Source organism: Puma concolor, chromosome A2 (genome assembly GCF_028749965.1).
Source record: "Puma concolor isolate L17-30 chromosome A2, mPumCon1.1.hap2, whole genome shotgun sequence".
Lineage (NCBI taxonomy): Eukaryota > Metazoa > Chordata > Mammalia > Carnivora > Felidae > Puma > Puma concolor.
In genome coordinates this window covers 125,951,632-125,963,875 of record NC_141668.1, presented here as the reverse complement: position 1 = coordinate 125,963,875, position 12,244 = coordinate 125,951,632, and the positions used below count along the sequence as shown (strand labels likewise).

At 43.6% G+C, this 12,244-nt stretch overlaps 1 protein-coding gene across 3 annotated transcripts in view; it reads right to left on the bottom strand.

Moving 5' to 3' along the window:
* The window catches only part of IL5RA (interleukin 5 receptor subunit alpha), a 43,909-nt gene that overhangs the window by 13,538 nt on the left and 18,127 nt on the right, over positions 1-12,244 (bottom strand). For all 3 annotated transcript variants that reach the window (XM_086697577.1, XM_025921705.2, XM_025921699.2), the window contains one exon: positions 9,588-9,726. In XM_086697577.1, coding sequence (XP_086553703.1) covers positions 9,588-9,726 — 139 coding nt within the window. The remainder of the gene's footprint in view (positions 1-9,587; positions 9,727-12,244) is intronic.

The window sequence follows — 12,244 nt, the reverse complement described above, 5'->3', positions numbered from 1 at the left end:
AGAAACTGGAGCAGAGAAGGGCAGTGTCAGTCAGCTAAGGACACCACTAGCAGGCAGAGCCCAAATCCAAGCCTATGACTGGTTGAACAGTAATGCTCCCATCACCATGGTGCAAGGATCCCGGTCCACTCTTCATCATCCCCAAACTGAGGACATATGATGTAAGCAGAAGCTCCACTTAAAACATCCTAAGCATTTCTCTATGATTGTGCAATCTCCTGAAAATCATCTTCCCAGCTGGATACCACTTCCCTGCAGGGAAGCAGTTTCACTGTTGTGTCCCCACTGTTGGACATAAGCTAAGTTGGAGGCTGTGGTCCAACAGAAGGGGGCTGCGTTGCAAGGGAGTCATTCTCCCTGATATTCCCTAGGCTGTGGTTGGGACTGAATCACTTTATTAAACACCTATGACCATAGTACTTTTTTTTTTTTTTTACCTTTTAGGTATTTATATGTATTATTTTACAAAGAGGCGTTGGTCACAGTAAAATAATAAAAAGAGAGAGAGAGATACTCAAGGAGGCAAAACTTTTATTTTCCCAGATGCTATAGACACTGAAAAGTTCTAGGATTAATATTGCGTTGTCTGGGTTGTAACTGAGTGCCCTATTAAACCTAGTTTTCATTGCACTTGCTCATAGCTAATGTAAAGAGCAACAGGGATGAACTAATGCTGTCACATCGAATTCTGTCTGGCTTTATTTCCCAATCTGATGTCCTGAATAAGGGATTCTGCCTGCTTCATTTCCCCATTTCTGAAACCCACCATTCCATGCTCTTAACCATTACTCACGTACCCTAATCAGTATATTCAGTAACTCTAGAGTCATACACGGAATATAAATTTAGCAAGAGGTAGGTCAGCAGAAAAAAAGTTACCCTCTTTACCAGTAGGCTTAACAGACAGATCAAGTTTGGGTCCTACAGAAAGCAAGAGCGGTGTTGTAAATATTATCAGGGTCGTACACTCAGTGCCATTTGTGTCTCAAATTGTGAAACACCTTGTACCCTGATATGTCAAGTGCTGATAATAGTACCGTTCACTTCTGACCAGGATTACAAAAATCTTTTCAGTTAAACTATTCCCTGATGATTCACTTCAGTTCTCACTTTGATAAACAAAGTTTTCCACTGAATTAGCAAAAATACAAAGGCAACAGATTTTATTGGATTCAATCAAAAAAAGTTATCGATGCGTGCAAGGTACTATGTGGGAAGCAAAGTCATGGTCCCTGCCTGGAGGGAGTTGGCAAATTACTAATTTCTCCTGGCCTGGCTTCTGCAGTGTCCCGATGTGCTTTAGAATGACTCCCTAACCACCAACTGAGAACAGAACTAACCCTCAGAGAACAGAGCCAAGGTCAGCTTTACTGTGAAGAAAACATAAATAGGCGGGTAAAAGTAGTACAAGAAAAAGCTTTCACATACTCACCGCCAAATGGAAACTACTTGTGGATTATCTACTGTTTAATTATTAATATGAAAACCTTGAGTACATTTTATAAATAAGTGAATTAAAGTTAGCATCTACTCTGATTTCACTGAAGGTAGAAAAAAGGCAACAGGTTCCAAAGACAGTATAAATCCTTTGGGTCAAAATCATAAAAAAGAAATTTTAATACTGTAAAAGTTGGGAGGCCCCTGAAGGTACCGTTAATTTGAATTCTGGGGTCTCTGGCCTTGGAAATTTTCTTAAGAAAAAGGGTTTCCAGATAACTTGAATCTTTTCTCTGACTCAAGGAGAATGCCTTTCCGACCCTAAAACGGAAGCCACAGATGTTTCTTTTCAAAACACTGAAGGGCACTGCTATTTAGTTATGCAAAGATGTTTTAGAAAGAGGAAGTCACAAGGCCTGTCCTTCTAAGGAGGAGAAGCCCTCCAGACTGTCCACCTCATTCCTGGATGCTCTTCTGACATTGTCAACTGAGAGCATTCAGGAACTCCGCCCTCTGGTTTCTGGTGGCCTTGGCTTCTATCATTTCGAACATCTCAACCATCTGACCCTGAGAATAAGCCAGCAGTTGAAAATTCTGCTGTTCTGTGACCCGGGAGTGTGTGGGGTAGGGCTGGGATGGCATGGTGGCAACCCAGAGGGAAGAAAAACGTAGGCACTAAACCTGACTTCATCCCATAATCTGCCTCTAGCTGCCTTGGGAGCTTTGTCAAATGGCTTCCCTCCTGGTGCTGCAGTGCCTCTTGCTATAGAATTCTGTCATCTGTGTAGTTCATGCTAATAACTCCTAAGAGGGTCAGTTTGGTTTGGGGGCTTGCTCCACCTTAAAGTGTCCATACAAGTACTATGTTCACTGCTTCCATACTGATTTTGAGTATGACTTTAGACTCAACAATAGGTTTCAAGGGAAAAGAGCTAATGAGTAAATTGATGGGACCCTTCCAGTGAGGCAGTCCTGCTCTTGGATCATGACACTGGCGGGTTCTGGGAGAAAGCAAGTAGCACCAACAGATGCCAGGTAATGTGGAGGATTCCCATGCATTAGCCTATGAAGCTGCCTGTGGCTTGCCACTAATTGCAGGGAGAAGCTGTGGCATCACCATAAAGGAGCACCCCAAACCAGGTAACTGGCTCCCAATGCAAGCAAAAGACCAAAGCAAACCTTTTAGGTGGGTGAGTTTTCCCAAGCAGCTGTCAAGGGGACTGTGGCGCTGCCTGGTTTAGGGAGAAAAAAGAGGGGGAAAAAGACTGTGGCTTTACCTGGTTTAGTGAGCTAAAATATGGACAGGAAATGGAGACCATATGCATGTGTGCAAATCTATGTGTTTAGGATCCGCTAAACACTGCAGTACTCTGCTAGATCGCTGCAGTACTGTTCATCTGCGTTACCCCTCATAGGACTAGACTTGAAGGAGAATAGAGAAATTATGGTTATTATTCTCTGTTTCACAGGCTTTCCGCCCAGCACTACCAAGCACCCCGGAACTGTGGTTCCTGTAAGGGGCTGCGGAGTCTGTTTTGTTAACCTGCTAGCAAGTCCCATTGAAAGCTGGCTGCGCTCATCACATAAAAACAAGAAATGAGGGGGTGAAGAGGTGTAATCCTGGTTCTGTTATTTGCTACTGAGGTGACCTTGAGCAGGATGTCCTCTCCAGTATCCACTGCCTGCTTTGTAAAATGGGGATAAGGACTGAATGAGTTGGTAGAGGCAAAGTCCTTGGCCCAGTGCTAGTACATAGTAGGTGCTTCACAAATACTAGTTACAATCATTAGACATGTTTATATGAGATCTGAAGAATCAAGATGATTTCCCTAAATCATCAAAGCAAGACTAAGACTCAAGTGCTGTCAGAATCTTCAAAATGCGGAGTAATAAGCTCAGCCCTGGAGGGGAAAGGAACACACCAAATAATTGAGATACCAGATAAATAGGCACATAAGGCATCCAGGCTTCTAACTCTCAGGGATCTAGGTTAACGTGAAATTATTTACAACTTGGTCATAAGCTGGACGAGCATCACCCTTTCAGAAACCACAGCCCCCACTGCCCATCTTCCTGCCTCAGTTTCCCCAGCTAGCACCATGACCTATGGGATGATAAAGCATGGCAGAAAGAATAGGGTGAGGAACCAATCATGTGACTTGGTTCCAGGCCCATGTGTACTACTTCTGTGCTCTGTCACTGGGGGCATTTCTTTAACTTCTCTGCATCTTTTCTCACATAATCTGTAAATCCATGTGATTAGGAAAATTCTTTGTTTGTGAGAATACACAAGATAGCACACACAAGAACAGGCCTAGCAAAGTACCTGGCTCAACAATTGTCTCTCCTTCCTCTGAGCTGTTGTCCCATCTGATGGCCCCATCGTGGGGTGGGATTCATGCATGGAAGGGCAGTGTGGGCACCACTAGAGGTGGCCCTCCTTGAAAACACAGTAGAAAGTGCCTGCTCCTGACAGTTGGGGACAGAATCTGAAAGCTTGCCTCTATCCCTCCTTCAGGCCACAGGGGTCATCCAAGGGGGAGGTGGTCCTGCCCACCCACCCACTGAGAGCAAATGGTGGGACTGCCAGCGTTTGAAACCACAGGAGCCTGGATTGAAGGACACAGTTGACTGGACAGACTACCATGTTTACCAACTTGAAATCCCCGATTTGCAAAGAAAACCCCGAATCCCCATAAGTTCTCTCAGCCTCAGGTGAGCCCGACTGGGTTTTTCAGGTTAAGTCAACTATTTTTTTTTTTTAATCAGTTTTGTCTGTATTAGTCTCTTCCCCATGAAAATTTTAGCATTTGCAATTTTTTTTTTTCACAGGCCAAGGGCCATCTAATTTGGCACCTCTGCTGTGTTTCTTCTTCCTGTTTCCCATTGCTAGTTTTCTCTTTGTTTCACCACAGTGTGAGAATTTAAAAAGAAAGTGTGTGGTGACAAAACAGAAAATAAAGGAGGAGAGAGTGCAGGAGGTGTCCAGGGCTGAGGGTGGGGCTGCAGGACTTGACCTTGGCCTTGGATCCAGGTGACCTGGGCCCATGTAGGTGTGTCCTCACATATTCACAGCCTGTTAAAGCCAAGTCGAAGGACAAAGACAACAAGAGTTGCCTATGGGAGGGGCGCCTGGGTGGCTCAGTCGGTTAAGCGGCCGACTTTGGCTCAGGTCATGATCTCGCGGTCCGTGAGTTCGAGCCCCGCGTCGGGCTCTGTGCTGACAGTTCAGAGCCTGGAGCCTGTTTCAGATTCTGTGTCTTCCTCTCTCTGACCCTCCCCCGTTCATGCTCTGTCTCTCTCTGTCTCAAAAATAAATAAACGTTAAAAAAAAAAAATTAAAAAAAAAAAAAAAAAAAAAAAGAGTTGCCTATGGGAACCTTGCTTCCATCTCAACCCAAACTCTCAAACACATCCCTGATATTCTGGCCCAACCTATTTTCAGGCTGAAGGCTGGGTCATGTGGCCTGAAGAACCAGTCCCCCCCACCACTGCCCCATATTGTGACAGGAAAGCTAAGGCCAGGATTTCCTCTAACTCATCTTGTAGAAAGCGATGCCTCTGAAGGCAACAAGCGTCCTCTCGGCCTTGACCATCTTGAGGACTGTGGGAAACTTTGCTCTACTCCCGGAGGTACAAATACTACATGTCTCAAGCCTAAAGAATCTTAAAATAAAAATAAAAAAAAAAAGGAAGAAAAACATTTTAATTGGTACCTGGTATTGTCATGGCATAGATCCCAGACTTCAGATAGGGCTTTCATTGAGATGGGGCAAAGCCCAATCGCTGGTTTCCAGGGCAATGTCTGTGATTGGGGTTAAGACCCGTCTCTGATAAGCAGGTCTCAGAAGGACTCAGCCTTTAACAGTGACATGGCTGGGAATTAACGCAGGGTGGACTCACCTAGCAAACACTCTTTTCCACAAGTAAGGATATAGCTGAAGGGAATTTTATTTTTATTGCTTTTTTCATGCATGGCTTGTGAGCTTCATGGAGCACGGAGGAGGAGAAAGATGATGGACTGGACTGCAGGACATGGAAGGCTTCAGTAGAGCAGGGTCAGGATAGAAGAGGTTTTGGTAAACAGGAGACGGCAGAGATAAGAATCCAGGAAGTTGAGAGAAAGTTTTAAAAAGGAGAAAGAAAGAGGTGTGAAAAGTGGGAAGTCAGCTCTCAAGATAAGATGGAGAGGCCAAGTGGAGGAAGAGCAGTTGATAACGAGCACTGATAAAATGAAACCGCTATTTCCATTCGAAAACAAACAGGTTTCATGTGCTGGGAATCCTAGCACAGGAGGGCCCATCTGGGGCTGAGGTTTGGGGCACTTGCTGGCTCTACCCCCTCACCACTATCCCCTGTACCTCTTGGCCATCCAGGGACCTTGCCAACCCAACAAGACCCGCCGTCTGGTCTCCTCTGCCCTCCTTTTCTCAGTCAAGACTTACCTTTCCTGTGTCTCGCTATTTAATAACCTTGGGCCATCAGGGGTTAATGAGTGAATGGAATGTATTCCACTTCACTGATTGACCAATATGTCACTTCTTTGAGACAATTAGCCATTAATAGCCACTTCTGGGCTGTTTGATAATTACTGATTTATTTAATATCTCTGGTTCTCCATTTCCTTAAAAGAGATGGAGTTAATAATACCTGTGAAAGAGGTGATATTGGAGTTGGGCTGCTGAGTGAAAATGGAAGGGGAGGGCTCCAGGTGCCATACACACAAGGTAGGAGAGGAGGAAGGTTGTCTAAAGGAAACGAATGTAGCAACAAAACTGCCTGATAGACTGCAAGCCAAGTATAATTATGGTTGCATCCCCAAGGGGTAAGGAAGAGCCATGCAATGTGTCCCAGAGGGGCCCGGACTTCCTATTATGTTTATTAATCATCTTGATGAAAATGGAAAGTCTGCATTGATTAAATTCACTAATGATCCTAAACTGAGCAGGGGAGTAAATTCTAGAAACGATGGATTTGTAAGGTGAATGGTAATATTAATCAGCTCATCTTATGAAAAGGGTGGCAGTAAATGAAATGGGATTTGCCATAGATAATGGCAGTGAGGCATATACCTGGGGGGGAATTATAATGAGCCTAGTTCCAAACTAGGAAGCTGTTATTTAGGAAATAATAATGGGAGGAGAGCTCTAAAGTGGAGAGTGAATAATAAATTAAAAACAAGCTCAAAATAAACTGTCATTATGGATCACAATTTCACTCTCAGCATTTTTGTGGTGGGCTGAGGGAGTGTAGAAGAACCTTGGGGGTGCAGCATAGACATCTTGCAGGCCAGGAAATGGGGACGCACAGAGGTTAGGCATGAGCGACTCATTAGGGGTGGCAAAACCCAGGCACACTCCTCACCACTCTGTGCCCTGCAGCGGTGACAGGAGATCGTCACTCCTGAGACACCTACGTGTAACACCACCCTCGAAGTCTGCTCAGATCACCCGGCTTGTGAGGAGTTGTCTTTTGCCATCTCTAGTTAGGGTCCTAGAGCTAGACACTGGCAGAGCCATGACTAAAACCTAAATTTCCTGATTCGTCTTTGCTTAGTCTGTAAGTTCTAAACTGCCCACCGTCAACACTGACCTGAACTACACAATTCAAACGCTCAGAAAGCAGAACTGGTGTCTTACCCTGGGTTTCTACCTTGGTTTCCACCACGTTCATTTGAAATCCTTGGACGGCATTAAAAAAAAAAAAAATCTCAAACTCAGAAATCTCAATAATTTGGGCCCAAGTTATGTGCCCCTGGGGAATAACATACACCAGTTTTTTTCATTTGTCCAAATGCAAGTAATGAAAATTAAGCTTTGATCACAAGCTTTTGATAAAATGAATAATCTTGTTAAAAATTTCCTGGGGCTCATAAATGTTTCTTCTGTTTGTTTTGCTCTTGGTAAGCAAAGTGAATTTTCTTTGTGCAGAAGCAGCAGTGTTGAGGGGGGTCCTGTGTGTGTCGGGTCTGTTGAGCAGGTTGGGGCATCAACCTCGGGAGGAGGGTAGGGAGGGAAGACTGGCCTTGGCAGAATTAGGAAGTGGGTGCAGTTGGCCCAGTCTTGGTTCCTTTTACCTCCTTTGTTGCGCCTCTTCCCAGGAAGGCTCCTGCTGAGCCCTGTGGGGTGATTTTGGGGGCCATCCCATAAGGCTGTGCTGACTGGGTGAAATACAAGTGCAGGAGGTGCAGTTCCCCTTAACAAACTCTGCAGCTCCGCAGGGCCAGCCCCACTGAAGACTCAGAGTAACTCTGAAATTCTCAGGCCTCTCCTCATGTCTCCCAGTCTTCCGTGGAAATCTACCTGAGGCGCTCTAACCTGACTCACGTCCACAGAGCCTAATGGGTCACTGCCCAGGATTTTCCTAAAGAGCCACCCATTAGCCTAAGTGAATGAATTAAATGGAAAATTTTACAATAGGCCTGGAAGAAAGGTCTCCTTAAGGATGCTCTTCAAATGAGCATTGAATAGCCCATAGGAAGAGTGAGAGGTAACATTCACATGCTTGACCCTCCATAACCACGAAGATAGGTCCCAGGATCTCATAATTGTGTAATTTGTTCAACACCTTGCAGCTTGCAGAATCCTGCCACTCCAAGGCATACTGCTAAGAGTTTGGGCCCTACGTTGTGTCAGCCTCAGTTTGAATCCCATATCTGCCACTCGCGCATGCAGAGTTAAACAAATTGCCTATACTTTCCAAAACCATTTTCTCATCTGCAAGTTAGTGCTGTTGATACGGTTAACACAGGTAACTCATGTAAAGCATTTAGCAGTGTTTGGCAAACTGCCATCAATAAATGTTATCTGAGGCCATCGGTTTTTAAGTTCATAGTACCCTGGGAGGTGGGTGAGGTGTATATTATCTTCTTTGTCCTGGGAACCCATGCAAAGTCATAGAGAAGCGATTTGTCCAAGGCTATGAGGTCAGTATGTGCCAAAGCTGGGTGTTAAACCTGACCTATCTGGCCAAGGTTCCAGAGTTCCTTCCGCTGTTCTACATTCTTATAGATCTTATGCAGCACTTAACCACATATGTCCACATCCTCAGGCTACATGGTTGCAGTACACACAAGAGATCTATTAGTTGTTTTTCAACTGTCCACTTCTGTCCTAAAAGGTCTCTGGATACCCAGGACACCCAGGTGGTAAGAAACACAGGCTGTGAATTTTCTATCTTCAAGCTGCAAGGCCACATCTCTAGGTCATGGGATTGCCATCTGGAGCTGAGTAAGCATGGGAATGTCCCTCACTTCCAGAGCATCCATGGAGTACTTCATTACCCTTCACAGACTCCACAGACAGATACGGTGATCTTCTTGCAGAGTAAACTAGCGATTTTAGTCATAAAGGAAAACAGCTGCAGAACACAGAAGTCCAGGCTACACCCAACCCTTCTGGTCCCCTGTGTCTGTTATGCTGAAGGCCCAGGAATGGGTCCAGATTTTGCAGGCCCTGAGTTGCTTCAATTTTGGAACTTTCTTTAAGCAAAGAAACAAAAATATGAAATCAAAGTAAGCTGTGGGAAAAATGTAGAGATGGAGCTTAGATTAGTAGTTGGCAGGGGTTAGAAATAGAGACACACAACAGAGATTGTGTTTATAAAGGGCAACGGAAGGGATCCTTGCAATGGTTGCATAAACCTGCAAATGGGGTAGAATTGCATAGCGCTCAATACACAAAAGCATGCATATAAAATTGATGAAATCCGAATAAGATCAGTGGTCATTACCAGTGATAATTCTGGTTGTGATCTTGTACTATAGTTTTGTAGGCTGCTACCCTTGGGGTAAAGTGGATGAAAGACACATGAGTTCTCTCTGTATAATATCTCGCAACTACATGTGAATCTACAATTATCTCAGAAAGCTTAATTATTAAAAAAAGAAAAAAGGATAAAAGTAGAATCAGATAATCCAAAAACAAGGCGAGGGGGAGTGGTATGGAGCTTTAGCAAGGCTCATGCTAGCAAGATGCTTGAACATGTAAGCTTTGTTGACTTAATGGTAAATCTGTCTCTGGTCAAAAAGGCAGTAGACTGACAGAAGATCAGCAAGTTTAGATCGCTAAGTGAATGTGTACACTTTCCAGGATCATCTGCTTTAACCATGAGGAAGGTCACTTGCTTTAAAATAAACAGAAGATACTTACCCACGTATACAGGTTGACTCCACTCGCTCCAAAACCCCATCTGTCTGCACATAGAACTCACGGTGGCTCTCACTTGAACGGAATACTTAGAAATATCATCAATTATTGAGATGAATGCATTCGTCATCAGTTTTTCTGTCTGAATGGAGAAAATAGCATTATAAGACTCTCTGGACACAAAATTTAAGAAATGCCAGTTACCAGAAAAGAAGGTCATACATAAGTAATCTCACTCGCTTTTATGTGACCCTTTTAAAATCAACAGGACCCACATTGCTGAGTTTATTCTAGAATGCTTCAGTAGAGATGTGTCACAGTTATCCTTCAGGGGAATATGATCTTGTAATCAAAATAAATAAAAACTCATTGGTAAGTTCTGGATGATTTACCTGGGTCTGTTTAAGGTTTCCAAATTAAAAGACTGGGGTGGCCTATAGCGGAACGCATAATCCCCCTCATCTTGTCCTTCCATATTCTGTAGCCAGGTTAGTAAACAATATCTGTTGGTTTCCATCTTATTCAGCAGGCATCAGCAAACTAAAATGTGGGGGCCGGTATGGCCTGCTGTCTGTTTTTGTAGGGCCTGCAGGCTAGGAATGGTTTATACGTCTCTAAATGATTGAAAAATATCAAAAAGAGTATTTCATGACACACGAAACTGAAATTTCAGTGTCCACAAATAAAGTTTTACTGGAACACACCCATGCCTATTTATGTATTATCTATGGCTGCTTTTGTTCCACAATGGTAGAGCTGAGTAACTGTTACAGAAACCATATGGCCTGCTAAGCCTAAAATATCTGGCTCTTTACCAAAAAAAAAAAAAAAAAAAAAAAAGCAAAACTCCTGATCCCTGATGTGCAGGAAGATCTCAAACAACTGGAGCATAGGGGAAAGGAAAGAGCAGAGTCATTGAATCTAGGAAAGGCTGGGTTTGAATCCTATACCCCAAACTACCTGCTGGACAACTTCCTTGACTTCTCTGAGCCTCTGTTTTCTCATCTGTAAAGTAGGCAAAGCAGCACCTAAGCATGGATTATTGAATTAAATGGAATTGCCCTTGTAATTCCAAGTTTAAAGATGTACTAGGTTGAATCCTATGAAAACTGCCAATATTCAACCCACTTTTGATGAGCAAAAACAGCAATATTGGTTCAATATAATAATATGTGCTTAGTATTAATAAATGCTGGTTTGTTACAGGCAACTTAGAGTTACATAGTCTGGTGTTGAAACAAGGCTATTGTCTCACAAATGAGACTGTCTCTGATATTCTCTCTCCCGGTCAGTGTTCACACCACTCAGCTAATCCTTTGGGCCCCAAACCAGAGATGTGCCCATGACACCTACATCTTACATTCTTCTGTGTGTGTTTCTCCTTTGTTCACCCTGCTCCACGACCACTGCCTGATTTATCTTGTTGTGTTTCGCTTGGACAATTGCCATAGCCATTAACCCAATGTGCCTGTCTCCACATGGCCCCTCCACCTGCATCCAGATTTCATGCTGTTACCAAAATTATTCTTTGATTTTGCAGATGTGGCCAGAGTTCTGAATGAATAAAACTCTTCAATGGCTTTCAGCACCTATGGCAATGGCTTTAAAAAGAGAAACCACTCCTTCCCCCCACCCCCCAAATTCCAGTCATTCTGGGAGAAGTCACAGTGTGGAATCTAGAGTTACTATTCCAATGTTGGCTTTATGTCCAGGCCAATTCATTTACTGCCACTTGGCTGAAGGAACCATGCTCTTTTAAGCCTTTGAGTTATGCCTTCTGCCTAGACCCCCTGCCACTTAAAGTGTGGTTGGCAGATTGGTGTGGGTCAGGAGCTGTTTATTACTGATTCTCAGTGAGGTAAACACAGGAATAGAGACAACAATTTAGGGGCTTTTGTAGCAATGTGACATTGCCACAGCATTCTAGCCCATGAATGGGTGTGTCTCTGGGCATATTTGATTTCCCTAGCATTTCATTTTTAAGCTATTTTCCAAAAGAAACAATTCAAAATTAAATTAGAAATCTAATTAAAAATTAGGAATTACAAATTAAAAAAAAGAAGGTCTTTTAGCATTGGTATTTTGGGAAGCACTGGCTACAAACTACCCATCCTTCATGATTTCACTCAGTTCTTCTCAGTGGGGGCCCTAACTGGTTGCTTTGCCCACCCCCTCCTTTGGACCCGTATTGGCCCTTCCTCTGAGGTGGTGAGTGTGTCCACTGGACTAGGCCCCTTGATGGCAGAGACAGTATCTTATCTTTTTAACTCCCACCCCGAAACCAGTGGGTAAATATTTGTTGAATCAGATTGGATGGAATTGAATTTGCTTTGCCCACTGTCACTGAGACATGAGTTGTAATCCCAACTTCCCTACAGCTTTGCCAGCTTGGTGACTTTGGGCAAGTGGCTTAATCTCTCTCTGCCTCACTTTCCTGTGTAATGGGGATGATAATTACTTAATGCAGTTCCTGGGAGGAGGGAATAAATTAGCATAATAAAGGTTGACACATAGTTGATGTTTCATAAATGCTGGCTTTCCTCTCAGTTCCTGTCTCTTGAACTCTTTGTCCATTAGTGCTTATGAGTATATCTCAGTTGTGGTGAGATACATAAAACAGAAAATTTATCATCTTAACTACATGTACAGTTCGGGAGTGA